Source organism: Sceloporus undulatus, chromosome 2, assembly GCF_019175285.1.
Source record: "Sceloporus undulatus isolate JIND9_A2432 ecotype Alabama chromosome 2, SceUnd_v1.1, whole genome shotgun sequence".
In the NCBI taxonomy this organism is placed as follows: domain Eukaryota; kingdom Metazoa; phylum Chordata; class Lepidosauria; order Squamata; family Phrynosomatidae; genus Sceloporus; species Sceloporus undulatus.
The window spans coordinates 43895699-43910335 of record NC_056523.1 but is presented as its reverse complement, the minus strand read 5'-3'; the positions used below and the strand labels follow the sequence as shown (position 1 = coordinate 43910335).

General features: G+C 42.2%; 2 protein-coding genes across 2 annotated transcripts in view; one reads left to right on the top strand and one right to left on the bottom strand.

The window, feature by feature from the left end:
- SUMF1 (sulfatase modifying factor 1) overlaps nt 1-14637 on the top strand; it is an 891645-nt gene that overhangs the window by 336122 nt on the left and 540886 nt on the right. The gene's annotated exons all lie outside the window — the stretch shown is intronic.
- On the bottom strand, nt 1968-10765 carry BHLHE40 (basic helix-loop-helix family member e40). Its single transcript, XM_042448628.1, has 5 exons — nt 10483-10765; nt 8677-8746; nt 8108-8215; nt 7110-7233; nt 1968-5110 (listed from the first exon to the last, which is right to left on the bottom strand). Exons 1-5 carry the CDS (start codon nt 10557-10559, stop codon nt 4248-4250), a joined length of 1242 nt encoding a protein of 413 aa, XP_042304562.1. The 5' UTR covers nt 10560-10765; the 3' UTR covers nt 1968-4247.

Sequence of the window (14637 nt, the reverse complement as noted above, 5' to 3'; positions counted from 1 at the left end):
CTACTCTGCCCCACAGTTACAGATATGTTAATATCCCACATGGTCTTTCACCAGTAATATCAATATCTGTAACTTGCAGTTTGTTGCAGACTGACTGTGTTAGTTTTCCCTCTGCCCTGGGTGGCCAACTTGTCATTGGTAAAATATTTATTAGCACACACATTTTAGCTGTGCACAGTGTTGTTAATATCAGAGCTTAAAAAATTACTTTTTGAACGACAGCTCTCAGAAACTCCCAGCCAGATTGACATCATCAAGGATTTCCCCTCGTGATATCATCCATGCAACACAGCTCTAGGACCTACTCCTTCTAGATCCCAGGCAATGGCTCTGGGGTAGTCCTGACATGACAACCCTACCCAAAATTCACATGTTTCAAGGGATTGTCTAGGCACAGATATCTGTATCAATGCCAAATAGGGATGCCTGGTGAAAAAGAAACAGAGTTCCTAAGTCTTTAATGGTTGGGTTGAAGAGTAATTTCAGCAGGTGTTGCTTCCACAAGAATAAGACCTGCTGAGATCTCCTTTCTACACAGCCATTGAAGGGACAGGAGCCCTGTCTCCTTTTTTAACCTGGGAGCCTTAATGCACAGTGGCAAGTGGAGTGCAAAAGAAGATAGTCCTCTTACACCTTTAATACTTGTGCAGAAGGTGGCATTTCAAGTATAACTGGTGAAATGCCTTCTGCTACATAGCTATTAGAGATGCATGAGCTTGTCCTCTTTTGCTTCTGTTGCCAGCTGAAACTGAGTTAGCAGGCTCTGACAACTGTCTCCTGTCCCTTAAACAGCTGGCAAAACCAAAAAGACCTCTACTGTTAGTACCCCAGACGCTAGACCTCCCTGCAAGTGGTATTCATTTCCATTCATCTTCAGTTGTTAGCTCTTGCTAATGGTACTAATAATTGTGATTGAATTTAATATTTTGTTGCGGCAGCTTTTTCCTAACTGCATGTGTCAGAAAAAGTGGCTTGTGAATATTGTAAGTAACACAATAAATATAAAAGTGCATGTGCTTTAAATCTGGCAATCACCTCAGTTCTGTGAAAGCCCATTGGCAGCCTATGACTCAATTTCAGTGACTGCTGGGCTTGCAGGAGCCTGTCCAGCAGCAATCGAGGGGTTCAAGAGTATTTGGCAGAAGGTTGGAAGAATACTTCCTCCTGTTCCATATGAAGGGTCTTTTTGCTTTGTTCATATTATTTCAGGAAGCTTTTAGGCCATATTGTCGTCAAGATGATGACATTCATAATAATAATATAATAATAATAATTTTTTAATTTATATACCGCTATTCCTGTGTAGATCATGGCCTTTCTTGCCCTTCATTAACCCCTTCCTTGGAAGTAGCACAAACCTAGAGGTCAGCCCCTTATACATCATCAAAAAAGAGGGCAACACATCATTAAGATCTGCATTACATCTGTTCAGTTATATAGACATGCACCTTTAAAAATATTATTATTAGACCAAACATACATCTATGGCAGGGAAGACATTGATCAACAAGTGACCTGTATGTTTGTTCATTCTGTCAAGCAGGTGCCAACTTGCTAAATGTGGATGAGATACTTCAAAGACCTTGCTCTCCTTTCTTAGGGTGCTTCATCTTTACATGAGACTTGGAGGGGACAAGCCTTCAAAGCAAGGATACCTTCAAATAGATATCTCCCTTGTAAAGAAGGATACATGGTCACCCTAAAAATCAGGATCAGACTCAGGAGATGCCACAAACTGGATTTTGTTGGCCTGTTTTATCAGTTGCTGTTTTGTCCTGTTGAAGTCAATTAAGGCAGACAACTTCCATTCAAAAATTCCATCTTAATTTAGATTCTGGATCAGGTTCCCTCACCATTTCTCTGTAGCATCAGTTCCTAGGTGTTGCTAATACAATAGTTATTACTACCGTATATTAAGTAGGTATTATAGTTAGAACGTCCCTCAAACAAAAGAAGTTGTACTCACATTCCACAGGAAAATAATTTTATTATTTTTTTAAAACAACTAACTTAACATTTACTCTGATAAAAATATTTACAATATTCCCACCTTCAAGAAGGTTCCAAAAATATAAACACTCTACTTCTCCCTAGAGGAAGAACAAAAATATTCTCCTCATTAAAAAGAAACAGGAATACATTCATATTTCCCACTTTCTTTATACTCAAGTAGTTTTACAAATAATAGACTTCTGAAACATTTTATTTTACATATCCATATATTTATATGTACACATTTATATTTAAAACAGATTTTACAAATAAAGGCAACAACTGTGTACAAAAAAATATTTTTTTTAAACCAGCAATAAAATAAATGGTCAAACACAATCTGAGATTGAGCATAGTGCATTCTAGGACTCGGTGCAATAACGCAATGACTGATCATAGGACAGTTGCTTTATGAATTTCGCAAAACTACTAGATGACACCACCATTTGACATGGATTCTTAAATAGCCAAAATCAGATGCAGTAATTATCAGTGTAGAATGTGTTCAGTCTAAGGTAGATATGGAGGTTTCCTCTAGATGACAGCTGCTTATATTCCTTGGTGTTGTGGTGTATAACCATCAACCATCCCAGGGAAAGGTGGGCACCTTACCCCTGCCAAACTCTTGCACTCAATTATGCAAGTTCTGCCAACTGTGCTAGACAACCTGACTGCAGGAGCTTTTAATATTTAGCATCATATTTATGAAGACCCAAAACCAGAGGTCTAGCTTCCATAATGAAAGCCCATTAAGGGCAGCTCTGCCAACTGGCAAAGAGGCCCATCTTCCCCTCACTGAGAAAACACTGCTTACACTCTCGCCATGTCGATTCATTTTTTAAGGACCAGCCTCAGCAGGAGATAATGAAAAGCAATTGCTCCAAGCCCCAATCTCAATTTTTCCGACTCCAAACTTTTAAGGGGAAAAGTGCTTGATTTTAAACCAGAAATGAGGTTTATTGAAGTCAGGAGTGTTGTTTTTGACTATTTGGATGCCCTCCCTCACCCGCTATACACAGCCTGTGCCGGAGTAAGGATCGCTATGACCTGCTTTGGTGGTGCAGAAGTGCTATGTGGTCCACACTCAAATATCTTGAGCTTCAAAGAAAGAAGAGTAAATTAGGGGTTACCCTGGGTTCCCTAACATTCATTTGCCTCAGACACTTGCTTAGTTTTGCTATGTGCCACCAATGGCTCTGTGAGAGCTGGTCTTCACTGTGGCAATTGTAACAAGTATTCTGCTGTTAGATGAGACAGCAGTTTCTGTAGGTATTTGGAAAAAGAAAGTTGTACAGAGAGCTGTTGGTGGGAAACTCTTATGTAGGAGACAACAGGTTGGGTTGTCTTCAGAGATGGTTAACAACAGGGGAAAAATGCTATTCCCAAGTTACCCATCTGATAACCATTTTGTGCTAGTCAAAGCTGCTGTCTTGACCATGCCTGGACTTGTCTCTTTAGACATTTGGCTTTCCTCAGAAGTTCCTCTCTAGCCGTTATGAGAAACAATGCCCAGGGCGAGGGGCAGGGATAAATGGGCCACACCCAAAAATGCCCTCCCCACAAGTCTCTATCTAGCAGCTGAAGCTACACAAAATTTCGAGGCAGCATTTAAAAGAAAATATATGTGCAATCAGTAGAAATGTGATTAGAAACCAGGCTCAAAATCTCCCCAAATCACTTAGAGTGCTTTACCAACCTGTGACTGCAGAATTAATTACCAGTGCTTCAATAACTAGCTGTGTGTGTATGTACATGCATTTTTCAGTCCGAGATCTCAAATACTGGCAGTAGCAGCAAGATGGGGAAGCTACAATGTTTGACTCACATTCTTGGTTCTCTAGGCCTTACTCTGAAAAGTCACCAGAAGTACCATGTTTCATATTCATAGACATGAAATCTGCCTCATTTTTAGTTTACTTTCACAGCTTTGAAACATATTCCTAGCCAACTAACTGAGTCAGTTGTCATACTATAGATGGCAAAAAGTACAAAGCACTTCAAATTAAATTAAATTTTAAAAAAATCCAAACTCCTCTTTAGTTCCATTAAGCTAGGTGCAATTTTGAGGCCTTTCCTAAATTTCTTGGGAACACAAAGCAAAAAAGAACTTGGATTCCCAAGACATAAATAACCAACAATCCTCCCCACTTCTCACTTCAGCCAGTTTGGGGATGTTGGGAAAGACCCTGAAATAATCTCACACTCAACCAAGTAGGAAAAAATAAAGAACATCTCAAGAGAATGTCACTTCATGTTTAGTCTTTGGTTTCCAAATTCAAAGGAGACATCTGCTTCAAAGCTTGAAGCAGAGTAGTAGAGTCCATGGGGGAATGAGATGGTACTGGAGAAGGGAGCTGCTGAGGCATTAATAAAGGAGAAGACATTTTCTCTGGGCTCATTAACCCTGAAAGTGCTGCAGTGGAAGCTGGGAGGCTGGGATACAAGACCGGTACCGAAGCTGGGTACCAACACTTTTCTAGCATAGGCAGGTAGGCTGTTGCTGAGGGTGGAATTAAATAGAAAGGCAGGCACAGAGGTGGCTGGTGGGGATGAGGACTCAAGAAACTGCTGGAAGAAGGGCCAAGCATATCACTGCTGAAGTGGTCTTCATCCTCTGACATTTCCATCCTGGTCTTTTTGGCAGGTGGGTCCTCACTCTCTTGCTTGATAGAACTGATTCTCTCTTGGACAGCATACTTGAGTTCAGTGTCCTTTTTAAAATACTGCACATCAGATTTGGAGTCATTTTTTTCCAGTTCTCCTCCATATCCACTGTCTGTGTCTGTGTCACTACCACTCTGCTCGCCACTGGAGTGGGCAAAAGTCCTCTGAATCACAGGCACACAGTTTTTCCCGTGAACCTCAGCAGCTTTGGTCAGAGAACAAGTCTTTTCTTTCAGGTCCGTGAGCTTAGGCACAGCATCTGCTAGCTTTCTGCTGATGCCAGCCTGCAGAACCTCAGAGGCCACTCTGTGTAGGTGGCTGATGAGCTGGGAAGATTTTAGTTCCTTGGCATTCTCATGTTTGGCCACATATTGCAGCACTTCTTTGGCACACATCTGGAAACCAGACCGAAATACCTCCTGGCTAGAATCAAGGTTCCTTGGTGACAGCTCATCTGAGGAAACACCAGAAGAAGGAACTTAAGAAATGAATATATTGGAAAAGTTCGATAGAAGATTAACCTGTAATTAGAACAATTTCCAGGAGGGATGGGGATGTGTAGCTTTCTTGCATCTATACTCCACAAAACGTGTGCTAATTAAAACTTGTTTGTCTGAAAACACCACGAGACTCAACCATTATAAATTTCATACAGCTTGAAGCAGCACAATCCCCCACATAGTTATTCAGAAATAGCTAGTTCCACTTGTGCTCACTGCATCTTACTCCAGGTTACACAGGCATAAGATTACAACCTAAGATTTTTTCAAAACAGCAATTTGAGGACTAGTACTTGAGAAATAAGGCAAACTTTGGCTGGGTAACTATTTGAACGTACAAGGTGAAGTGCAGGTTTCATTAAAGTCAGTGGAAAATGCCCACTATGGTGGAATCTTAACTTCTAACCCCTTCAACAATACAAGACTGCAACTCCCATCAACCTTTGCTATCACAGCCAAAAGTGAGGAGTGCTGAGATCTGCAGTCCAACAACACCTGGAGTGCTGCATTTTGCCCATCCCTGTTCATTTCTAAAAGGAGGTTTTGAAATCCAACAAACAAAAGTAATGAATAGCACACTGGTTCTCATCAGGAAAGAATCCAGTCAGATCGGTAAGCATGAGATGAAAATGAACTCATACTAGGTTAGATGTTTTGGGTACACTGAAAGGGACAGCAACTGAAGTGCCCCGGAGACTTCAAACTGCATCAGACTTCAAAGGGGCTAAGTCAACTTAACTGCAGGAAAGATGTTCTAATAGGAGCCACATCACTCACTCCCAGATTCACATAGCAATCTAGATGTTGCTGTGTCAACCACAGCAGAGACTTGTCTCTCCAAGTCACTCTGCAGACCCTACCAAAACTCCCTTATCAAACAAATTCATGTGACAAACATCCTCCACTGGAAGCTTTCTCAAAGTGTTTACTGTGTGAATCACCACTATTATGTAGACTGTCTGCTTAAAGCAGGGGTGGGTAACCTGCAGCTATCATCAGCCTGAGCCAGCATAGTCCATGGTGAGGGAGCTGCAGTCCAGCAAGAAAAATCTGGAGGACCAAAGGTTCCCCATCTTTGTCTTATATGTTTGTGAACTGCCACCAAGAATACTGAAGAAAGGATCTGGACATTAGGTGATGGGACACAAACATGTGGAATAGGCAGTACTTAGTTGTCAGATTAACAATTTGTAAGCCACTCTGATAGCAGAGTAATAATAATAATAATAATAATAATAATAATAATAATAATAATAATATATTAAAGTAGAAATGCTAGGAAGGGTTAAATGTCAAAGCAGGGCTAGGAAGCTGTGGCCCACCAGATGAAATACTACAACTGCTCCCATGCTGGGAGAATGGGGATATTAATTAAGTAGTTAAATATAAATAAAACCACCACCACCCCTCATCAGTGACCAGGCTTAGGGAGAATGCAATGCAACAACCTCTCAATAATCACAGCTTTGAGAGCCAGGCTCCATGGAAGTCTTTGGAGAAGGAGGTGAGGATATTGATAGTTAATTGCTAGAGAAGCTATTCCAAGCTTCTTGGCTGTAGGGACATCATGCTGGGAAAAAATTCCCCAGGCAGATTTCCTCCTCTTGATCTGAAGGTGATACAGGAGTGGGTGTCCCAGCCTTTAAAAAGCCCAATTAAATTTCAAATAAACAGCTAGTTTTGAATGAAAAGGGCAGATGACAAAGTTTTAAATACTCTTCTCCAAAAAATTGTGTGAGGAAGGATCAAGTATCTCTTAGCATAGAGTACGTCCAATGAAACCAAATGAGACTACTTCTCCATGAGTATGATAGTCAGAAATGAATTTGGAAGGCATTAATGGTCAAAAGAAAACAAATCTTCAAAGAAAGTCCTTTTCTTCAAATAAGGGTTCACCCTAACCATCAGGGCTTTCTCTCCTTAGGGTAATGAGCATGATCAGTGTATACTCACCAGCATGTAAACCTTTCTGAAGAGCAATGATCTGCTGCTGCTGCTGTTCAATGAGGTTGGTTAGTGCTTTGACATGCTTCAAGGTAAGTTCAAGAACAACAGCTTTTTCCAAGTGTCCTAATGTCTGAAGAGGAAGGGAAAGAGAAAACAGTTCAGTCAAGTCTCAGCTGAAGAAACCTGAACATAACAGTGCTAAATGTTTGGACAATATTGGGGGAGGCAGAAAGAAAGATTAAGAACAGTAGGAACAGGGATAAATGCTCATTATGCTCATCTGATTGTGTATGTTTTAATTTCAAGATGGCTATTTAAATCTACACATCCTGCATTTTTAAAGTGTACATAAAAGGAAGGTGATACAAGAAGCAACAGTTAGCTAGCATGCTCATTTTAAAAAGGGTGGAAGTAAAGCCATGTTGTATATATCTGTTTGGGTTACTTCCGCTGGCACTTTGAGCATCAAATAGGGATTCAACAGAAGGCTTTCCTTAACTGCAGCCAAACAAGGGAACCAAACAGCTGATCAAGACAAAATTGTCTTTCCAAACAAAAACAATAATTCAGGACACTTCTGCCTGAGTTCGGGAAATATGCATATGTTTCATTCTTTATTATCACCATATATATAGATGGTATTATGGTGCAAATGGACTGGACCTCCAGGGCTCTGCCACCAAATCTCAAGCAACTGCAGAAGAGTATGGACAAGCAGGAGACAACACTAAATGCACTCTCCCTAACAAATCTGTTGCATCATCAAATCCAATTCAGGCATGTATGTTTTTGAGAAATGTACCAATTTGGCAACAAAACCAAGTCCTGGCAGAAGGAGGTTCAAGGTAGTGATCCTACCCCAGACACAACTCTCTTCAGACAGATCTGCACTGCTTCAGGAAACCTCTAGATGGCAACTTTACCTGCACAAAACTCCCACAAACTCAACACACTCCCCAACCAGAAGGAAGAAGACTTTGGACAGTGGCCAGATTTTCACTTACTGTAAGTTTGAGATGTTCTGGTAAAAGATCTTTCAGCTGGGCAATGCATTCATTAATCCTATCTCGTCTTTTCTTTTCTATCAGTCTGTGGGGTAACTTGTAGGTCTCCTGAAGTCAACAGGTAAAAAAACAACAACAACTGCATCATTCAGGATGAAAAGTGATTTCGTAACATTACAGAGACAGAGTTTTCTACAATTAAAATTGAGAAAAATAGAAATGTTTTCTTTGATAGACAGGAATATCTCAATTGCTACTAAGAACATAGGAGACGATTATGTGTTTTATTATCTCCAGAGAAGTCTGATGCAGCCACTATGAAGAAATTGTTTTGTTGCAGTATTTAGGCTGAGACCATAAAGCAAATCAACTAACCAAATAATATATTTTTCTTTCAAATAAGTCCAACATTTTCTGGCCGGAGGAGGCATTTAAAAACGCAAGCTCCTTTATATATATTTTGCAGGATAATTTCTTAGAATCCTACATTTGCATTGCACTCTTTTAAACCGGGCCAAAAGTATTCACCCAAGATGCTAAGAAAAGAAGTAAGAGTGCTTTGTATTTACCTTACTATCATCACCTCTTTTTAACCCTCTTCTGGGTTTATAAACTTGATACACGTGAGCGAAGTCCAACCTGTCGAAGACCCAAAAGGAGAAATGAAAAGATGTAGATTACTTGCAAGAACTACCACCATAAGATAGTAACACTTCCCTTTCCCCCCCCAAAACCAACTGTCATTGCAGATACCATCAAGGAAAGCTCTTGAGGACACCCTCCAAACCCAGGCTGACCAGACTGGGCTGGAAACTGATTTAATTCCAGAGCCAATGTGGTGTAAGCGCAATGTGGTTTGAGCCTTGGACTACCCACCCCTCTGCAGACCAGGGTTCAAATCCCTGACTGAGCATTAAAAAAAAGCAAACCCTCACTGGGTAAAAAAGTGAAAGGTTAATAGGATCTGAAGAGAAACCAGAGTCACAATGGGCAAGTCACGCTCTCTCAGCCTCAGGGGATGGCCAGGGCAAACCCCTTTCTAAGGAAACTCGCCAAGAAAACCTTATGACAGGTTCGCCTTAGGGTTGCCCTAAGTCAAAAACAGGAGCCACACAACGACAACCATTGTGTACTAAATAAACTAAAACAAATGCATTCTTACCTATAGCTATCATTGCAAACTGACTAGCTACATTTACTAAATTCATTTTCATTCTTACCTATAGTTTTCATAGGGGACTGTCTGATTAGCTACATTTACTACTTTGTAGACATATGAATATCTAGGACTTTAGGGTTGCCCTAAGTTAAAAAACAACAACAAAAAATAGGAGCCACACAACAACAACAACCCTTGTGCACTAAATAAATTGAAACAAATGCATTCTTGCCTATAGTTATCATTGGGGACTGTCTGATTAGCTCCATTTACTACACAGAGGACTTCGTAGATATTTAATATCTAGGACCTTAGGGTCGCTGTAAGTCAAACAATAGGAGACACACAACAACAACCCTTGTGTACTAAATAAATGTTTAAAAATGCATTCTTTCCTATAGCTATCATTTGAAACTGTCTGATGAGCTATATTTACTACTTTGTAGATACCCGAATATCTAGCATCTTAGGACTGCTCTAAGTAAAAAAACAACAGCAACCCAACAACAAGTACAACAACCTTTGTGCACTAAATAAATTAAAACAAATGCATTCTTATCTATAGTTATCACTGGAAAGTGTCTTGATTTACTACACATTAACTACACAGAGGACTTTGAAAATATCTGAATATCTAGGACCTTAGGGTTGTTGTACGTCAGAAAACAGGGGCAACACTGCAACCTCCATTGAGCACTGAATAACTTTTTAAAAATGATTTCTTATCTATAGTTATCCTTGGAGGCTGTCTCTTTAGCTACATTTACTAGTTTGTAGCTATTTCAATACCTAGGACCTTAGGGTTGCCTTAAGTCAAAAAATGGGAGCCACACAACAGCCCTTGTGCATTAAATAAATCTTTTCAAAATATTCATTCTGGCTTATAGTTATCACTGGAAACTGCCTGATTAGCCACCTTTATTAAACTCAAATGCATTCTTACTTATGGTTATCATTGGAAACTGTCTGGTTAGCTACATTAACTACACAGAGGACTTTGTACAATAACAACAACAACAACAACAATAATAATCTGAATATCTAAAACCTTAGGGTTGCTGTTAAGTCAAAAACCAGGAGCACCACTTGCCCTCACTCCCAGTGAGCAAATATGTGTGTGTGTGTGTGTGTGTGTGTGTGTATATATATATATATATATATATGTCTCTATATATGTCTATATATCTACCTATCTCTGTATACAAGGCTGCCTTACCCTGGCATCTCGTTGCCCTCCAGCTTGCCCAGGCAAGGAGGCGGAGGAGGAGGCTGGGCGCTGGGGATCCTTTCCATGGCCAGCCTGTATCTCTGTGTCTGTGTCTGATAGGAAGGAAGGCTTGCTCCTGGAGCTCTGATCAGCCTGGGATGGAAGCCCTCTCTCTGTCTCAGTCTGTGCCAGTGCTGCCTGTGTGTCAGCTGGGGAAGGCAGCAGGAGGAGGAGGAGGGAGGGGAGGAGTGGCCCAGTGGGTTAAATGGGAGCGAGGGGGCGACAGGGAGCGACGTGTTCCGCCCTGTGACTCCAGGCACGTCGGGCGCTGCTGCTGCTGCTGCTGCTCTGACCCAGGAGGAGGAGGAGGAGGGAGATGAGATGAATGATGGCTCCCTCCTCCTCCTCCTCCCTAGCAGTGTCACGTGACCCGGCTCACGTGCAGCACAGCAACGCCGCTCCCTCGGGCCTCCTCCTCCGCCTCACTCTCCCTCAGCCTGAGGGGGAGGAGGATAGACAGGAACGTGACTAGGCTGGGAACCGGCTTAATACCTCCAAAACCAGGGGACTGTTAAGGGGCAATAAACCCTAGACTGCCAGCCTGGGTTCAAACCCCTGCCCTGGCTCAGCGTTTAAAGAACAAGCCCCAGTGGTGGTGGGGGGCATCCAACAAATGACACCCTAAAACGCACCACACACTAACACACACTACTTTCACAGGGATAAGCAAAGGGCAGAAGAGGAGAGACCTTGTGGCGCCACCTTGGAGGCTGGCTGAAGGAGAGGAGTTGGCAGCATGAGCTCTCCTATCGACTTCCTCAGATGCAGTTGGATACAATGATAATTATGATGATGGCGACGATGATGATGTAGAGAGATCTTGTAGTACCTTGGAGACCAACTGAAGGAAAGAAGTTGGCAGCATGAGCTTTCCTATAGACCTAAATTTCCACTTCCTCAGATGCAGTTGGATATAGTAAATAATAATAATAATAATAATAATAATGTAGAGATCTTGTAGCACCTTGGAGACTAACTGAAAGAGAGGAGTTGGCAGCTTAAATTCTACTTCTTCAGATGCAGTTGGATATTATTATTATTATTAATCTTGTAGCACCTTGGAGACTAACTGAAAGAGATAAGTTGGCAGCATGAGCTTTCCTAGACTTAAGTCTACTGCCTCAGATGCCTTTGGCTGGACCTCTTACCCTTTCCCTCCACCACTCCCTTCTCCTTTTGTGTCATGTCTTTTTAGATTGTAAGCCTGAGGGCAGGGAACCGTCTAATTAAAAAGATTGTATGTACAGCGCTGTGTAAATTTACAGTGCTTTATAAATAAAGGTTAATAATAATAATAATAATTTGGACCAAGTCAGCAAATGCATCTGAGGAAGTAGGCTTTAGCCTAAGAAAGCTCACCCTGCCAACTTCTTTCTTTCACTTAGGTCCAAAACGAACTGCCCTGGCTCACTGCTAGGGAATCCTGGGAAGTGTAGTTTTGTGACACATTTAACCTTCTCTGTCAGAGAGAGCTCTGGTGCCACAATAAACTACAATTCCCAGGATTCCCTAGCAGGACAGTTAAAGCGGTCTCCAATTGGATTATTTCTGCAGTGTGTTTCGGACCTAATTAAAGATTACATTATATTTAATTACATTGTAATTAATGTAAATTACATTGCAGAAGTAATCCAGTTTGAGACTGTTTTAACTGCTCTGGCTCAGTTCTAGGGAATCCTGGGAGTTGTAGTTAGAATCCTGCAGCCTCAGAGCACACACAGAGAGAGAAGGTTCAATGTCTCACAAAACTACAGCTCCCAGCATCCCCTAGCACTGAGCCAGAGCAGTTAAAGCGGTCTCAAACTGGTCGCCGCCTCAGTGCAGAAACAAGCCGGTTTGACACAACTTTAACTGCCATAGCTCTGTGCTAGGGAATTCTGGGAGTTGCACATTGTTGCGGCACAGTGCTTTATGACTTAGAGCAAAACCCTCTGGGTGACCCACTTGGGCAAGTCACACACTCTCAGCCTCCTCAGGGGAAGGCAAGGGCAAACTTGTAACAAAACTCACTTGGCCATGAAACCCAGTGGGAGAACTTGAACAAGTCACACTCTCTCAGCTTCCTCAGGGGAAGATAATAGCAAAAAGGCCTCTCTGAAGAAACCTTGCCAAGAAAACCCCAGGATAAGTCTGCTTTAAGGTCAATTGAAACAACTTAGAAGACACACAAGAGATAAACACACACAAAGTGAACCTGACATGTTTACACCCCTCCCTGGGGCTGAGAGAGAGAGAGAGAGTGTGTGTGTGTGTGTGTGTGTATGACTTGCCCAAGGTCACCCAATGGTTTTCCATTGGCAGGGATCCGAACCCAGAGCCAAAGCACCACAACCACATTGGCTTCCCATCTGACAATGCATTAAATAGATCGACTAGTTGGGACTAACTGAAGTGATTCCAGATTCTTTTGACCCCCCCCCTTTTTTTTTTTTTTTTTTTGGACCTAATCTTGCCTCTTCTTCCTCTCCTAAACAAAAAAAGCCTGAGCCCTGGCACGGAAATCCTATTTTTTTACTCCTGGCACGAGTGCAAAAGACTTGCAGGGCTCTCTTTCTGTGATGCTGGGAGGTGGGACTTCTTCAAAAAAAGAAGAAGAGCCACAGAGCCAGATTCTGAGAAAGAAATCATGTGTTGTTTCTGGAGAAGAGCCACGGCTCAGGCTTGCCCTGCAGCTGCCCTCTCTTTCTCTCTCATGCATACACATGCACACAAACAGGGCGAGGTGTGTGTAAAGCAGAAGCTTTTGACCAAGCACCAGATTGCTTCCTCCATAACAATAGCAAGTACATTTCTATACCGCTTATCAATGAACTTAAGCACTCCCTAAGCGGTTTACAAAGTGTAAGCTAATTGCCCCCAACAAGCTGGGTACTCATTGCGGTGACCTACGGAAGGATGCAAGCATGAGTCGACCCTGACCCCCTGGCTAGTACTGAACTCACAACCTTGTGGTTTGTGAGACAGTGGCTGCTGTACAGGCATTTAGCCACTGAGCCACTAGGGCTCCTTCTCAGGGGCTTTTTTTGCCTCTGGAAAGATTTTCCAGGCAGGTTTGAGTGCTGGATTAGTACTCTGGGAAACCAAGGTTTAAATCCCAGTTTGGCCATGGAAACCCACTGGGTGACCTTGGGCAAGTCACACTTTCTCAGCTTCTGGGGAAGGTAATGGCAAACCTCCTCTGAACAACTCTTGCCAAGAAAACCACATGATAGGTTTGCCTTAGGATTGCCATAAATCAGAAACAACTTGAAGGTACACAGCAACAGCAACAAAATATCTGAGTCAGATTTTGAGAACAAGGAACTCTCTCCCTGGCCTTGTGAGGTTCTGGATATTTTGGTGGAGACAAAAACAGACACAGACATTGCATCCTATTTGCAAAACAGTAGACATGTGGTGTAGTGGTTTGTGTGTTGGACTGTGACTCTGGAGGCCAGGGTTCAGTTCCCAGCTCAGCCATGAAACCCACTTGGGTGACCCTGGGCAAGTCACGCTCTCTCAGCCTCAGGGGAAGGCAATGGCAAACCTCCTCTGAACAAATCTTGCCAAGAATCCTCCATGACAGGTTATCCTTAGGGTTGCCATGAGTCAGAAAAAACTTGAAGGCACACCACAAGACATGTGAGCTTTTGATTCTCCCCCCTCCCACCACCAATACACTACAGTTAAATCTAGCTATCTGTATTTACCTAGTCCTAGGTGACAGGTGACTAATTCATGCTTTCCTTTGGAGGGCTGTTGTCAGAAAGACTATAGCAACAACAACAATAGCTCTAGCAGTGGGCTGAAAGGTTCTGCCACGTGCTTTGAGCTCAAAACATTGATTGAGCATTCTTGGTGAAATTTTCTAAGTCAGCTATAGTGAGACAGTGTGGTGTAGTGGTTTGAGTGTTGGATTATGATTCTGGAGACCAGGGTTTGAATCCTGGCTTGGCCACTGGGTGACTTTAAGCAAGTCACAACCTCACAGGATGTCAGTGGGAAAGCCCCTCTGTCTGAAGAAACTTGTGAAGAAAACCTCATGATAGCTTTGCCTTAGGCTTGCCATAAGTTGGAAATGAAGGTGCACAACAAGAGCTTTGGGGCTCCCAGAAAGCTTCACTT

What these genes read in the sequence shown, in the direction of transcription:
- BHLHE40 (XM_042448628.1), bottom strand. Translation starts at nt 10,559, where the DNA reads ATGGAAAGGATCCCCAGCGCCCAGCCTCCTCCTCCGCCTCCTTGCCTG. An exon ending in GAGGGCAACGAGATGCCAGG is followed by an intron (nt 8,747 to 10,482) that starts GTAAGGCAGCCT and finishes GGTCTTCGACAG; the next exon opens with GTTGGACTTCGCTCACGTGT. An exon ending in AAAGAGGTGATGATAGTAAG is followed by an intron (nt 8,216 to 8,676) that starts GTAAATACAAAG and finishes TGTTGACTTCAG; the next exon opens with GAGACCTACAAGTTACCCCA.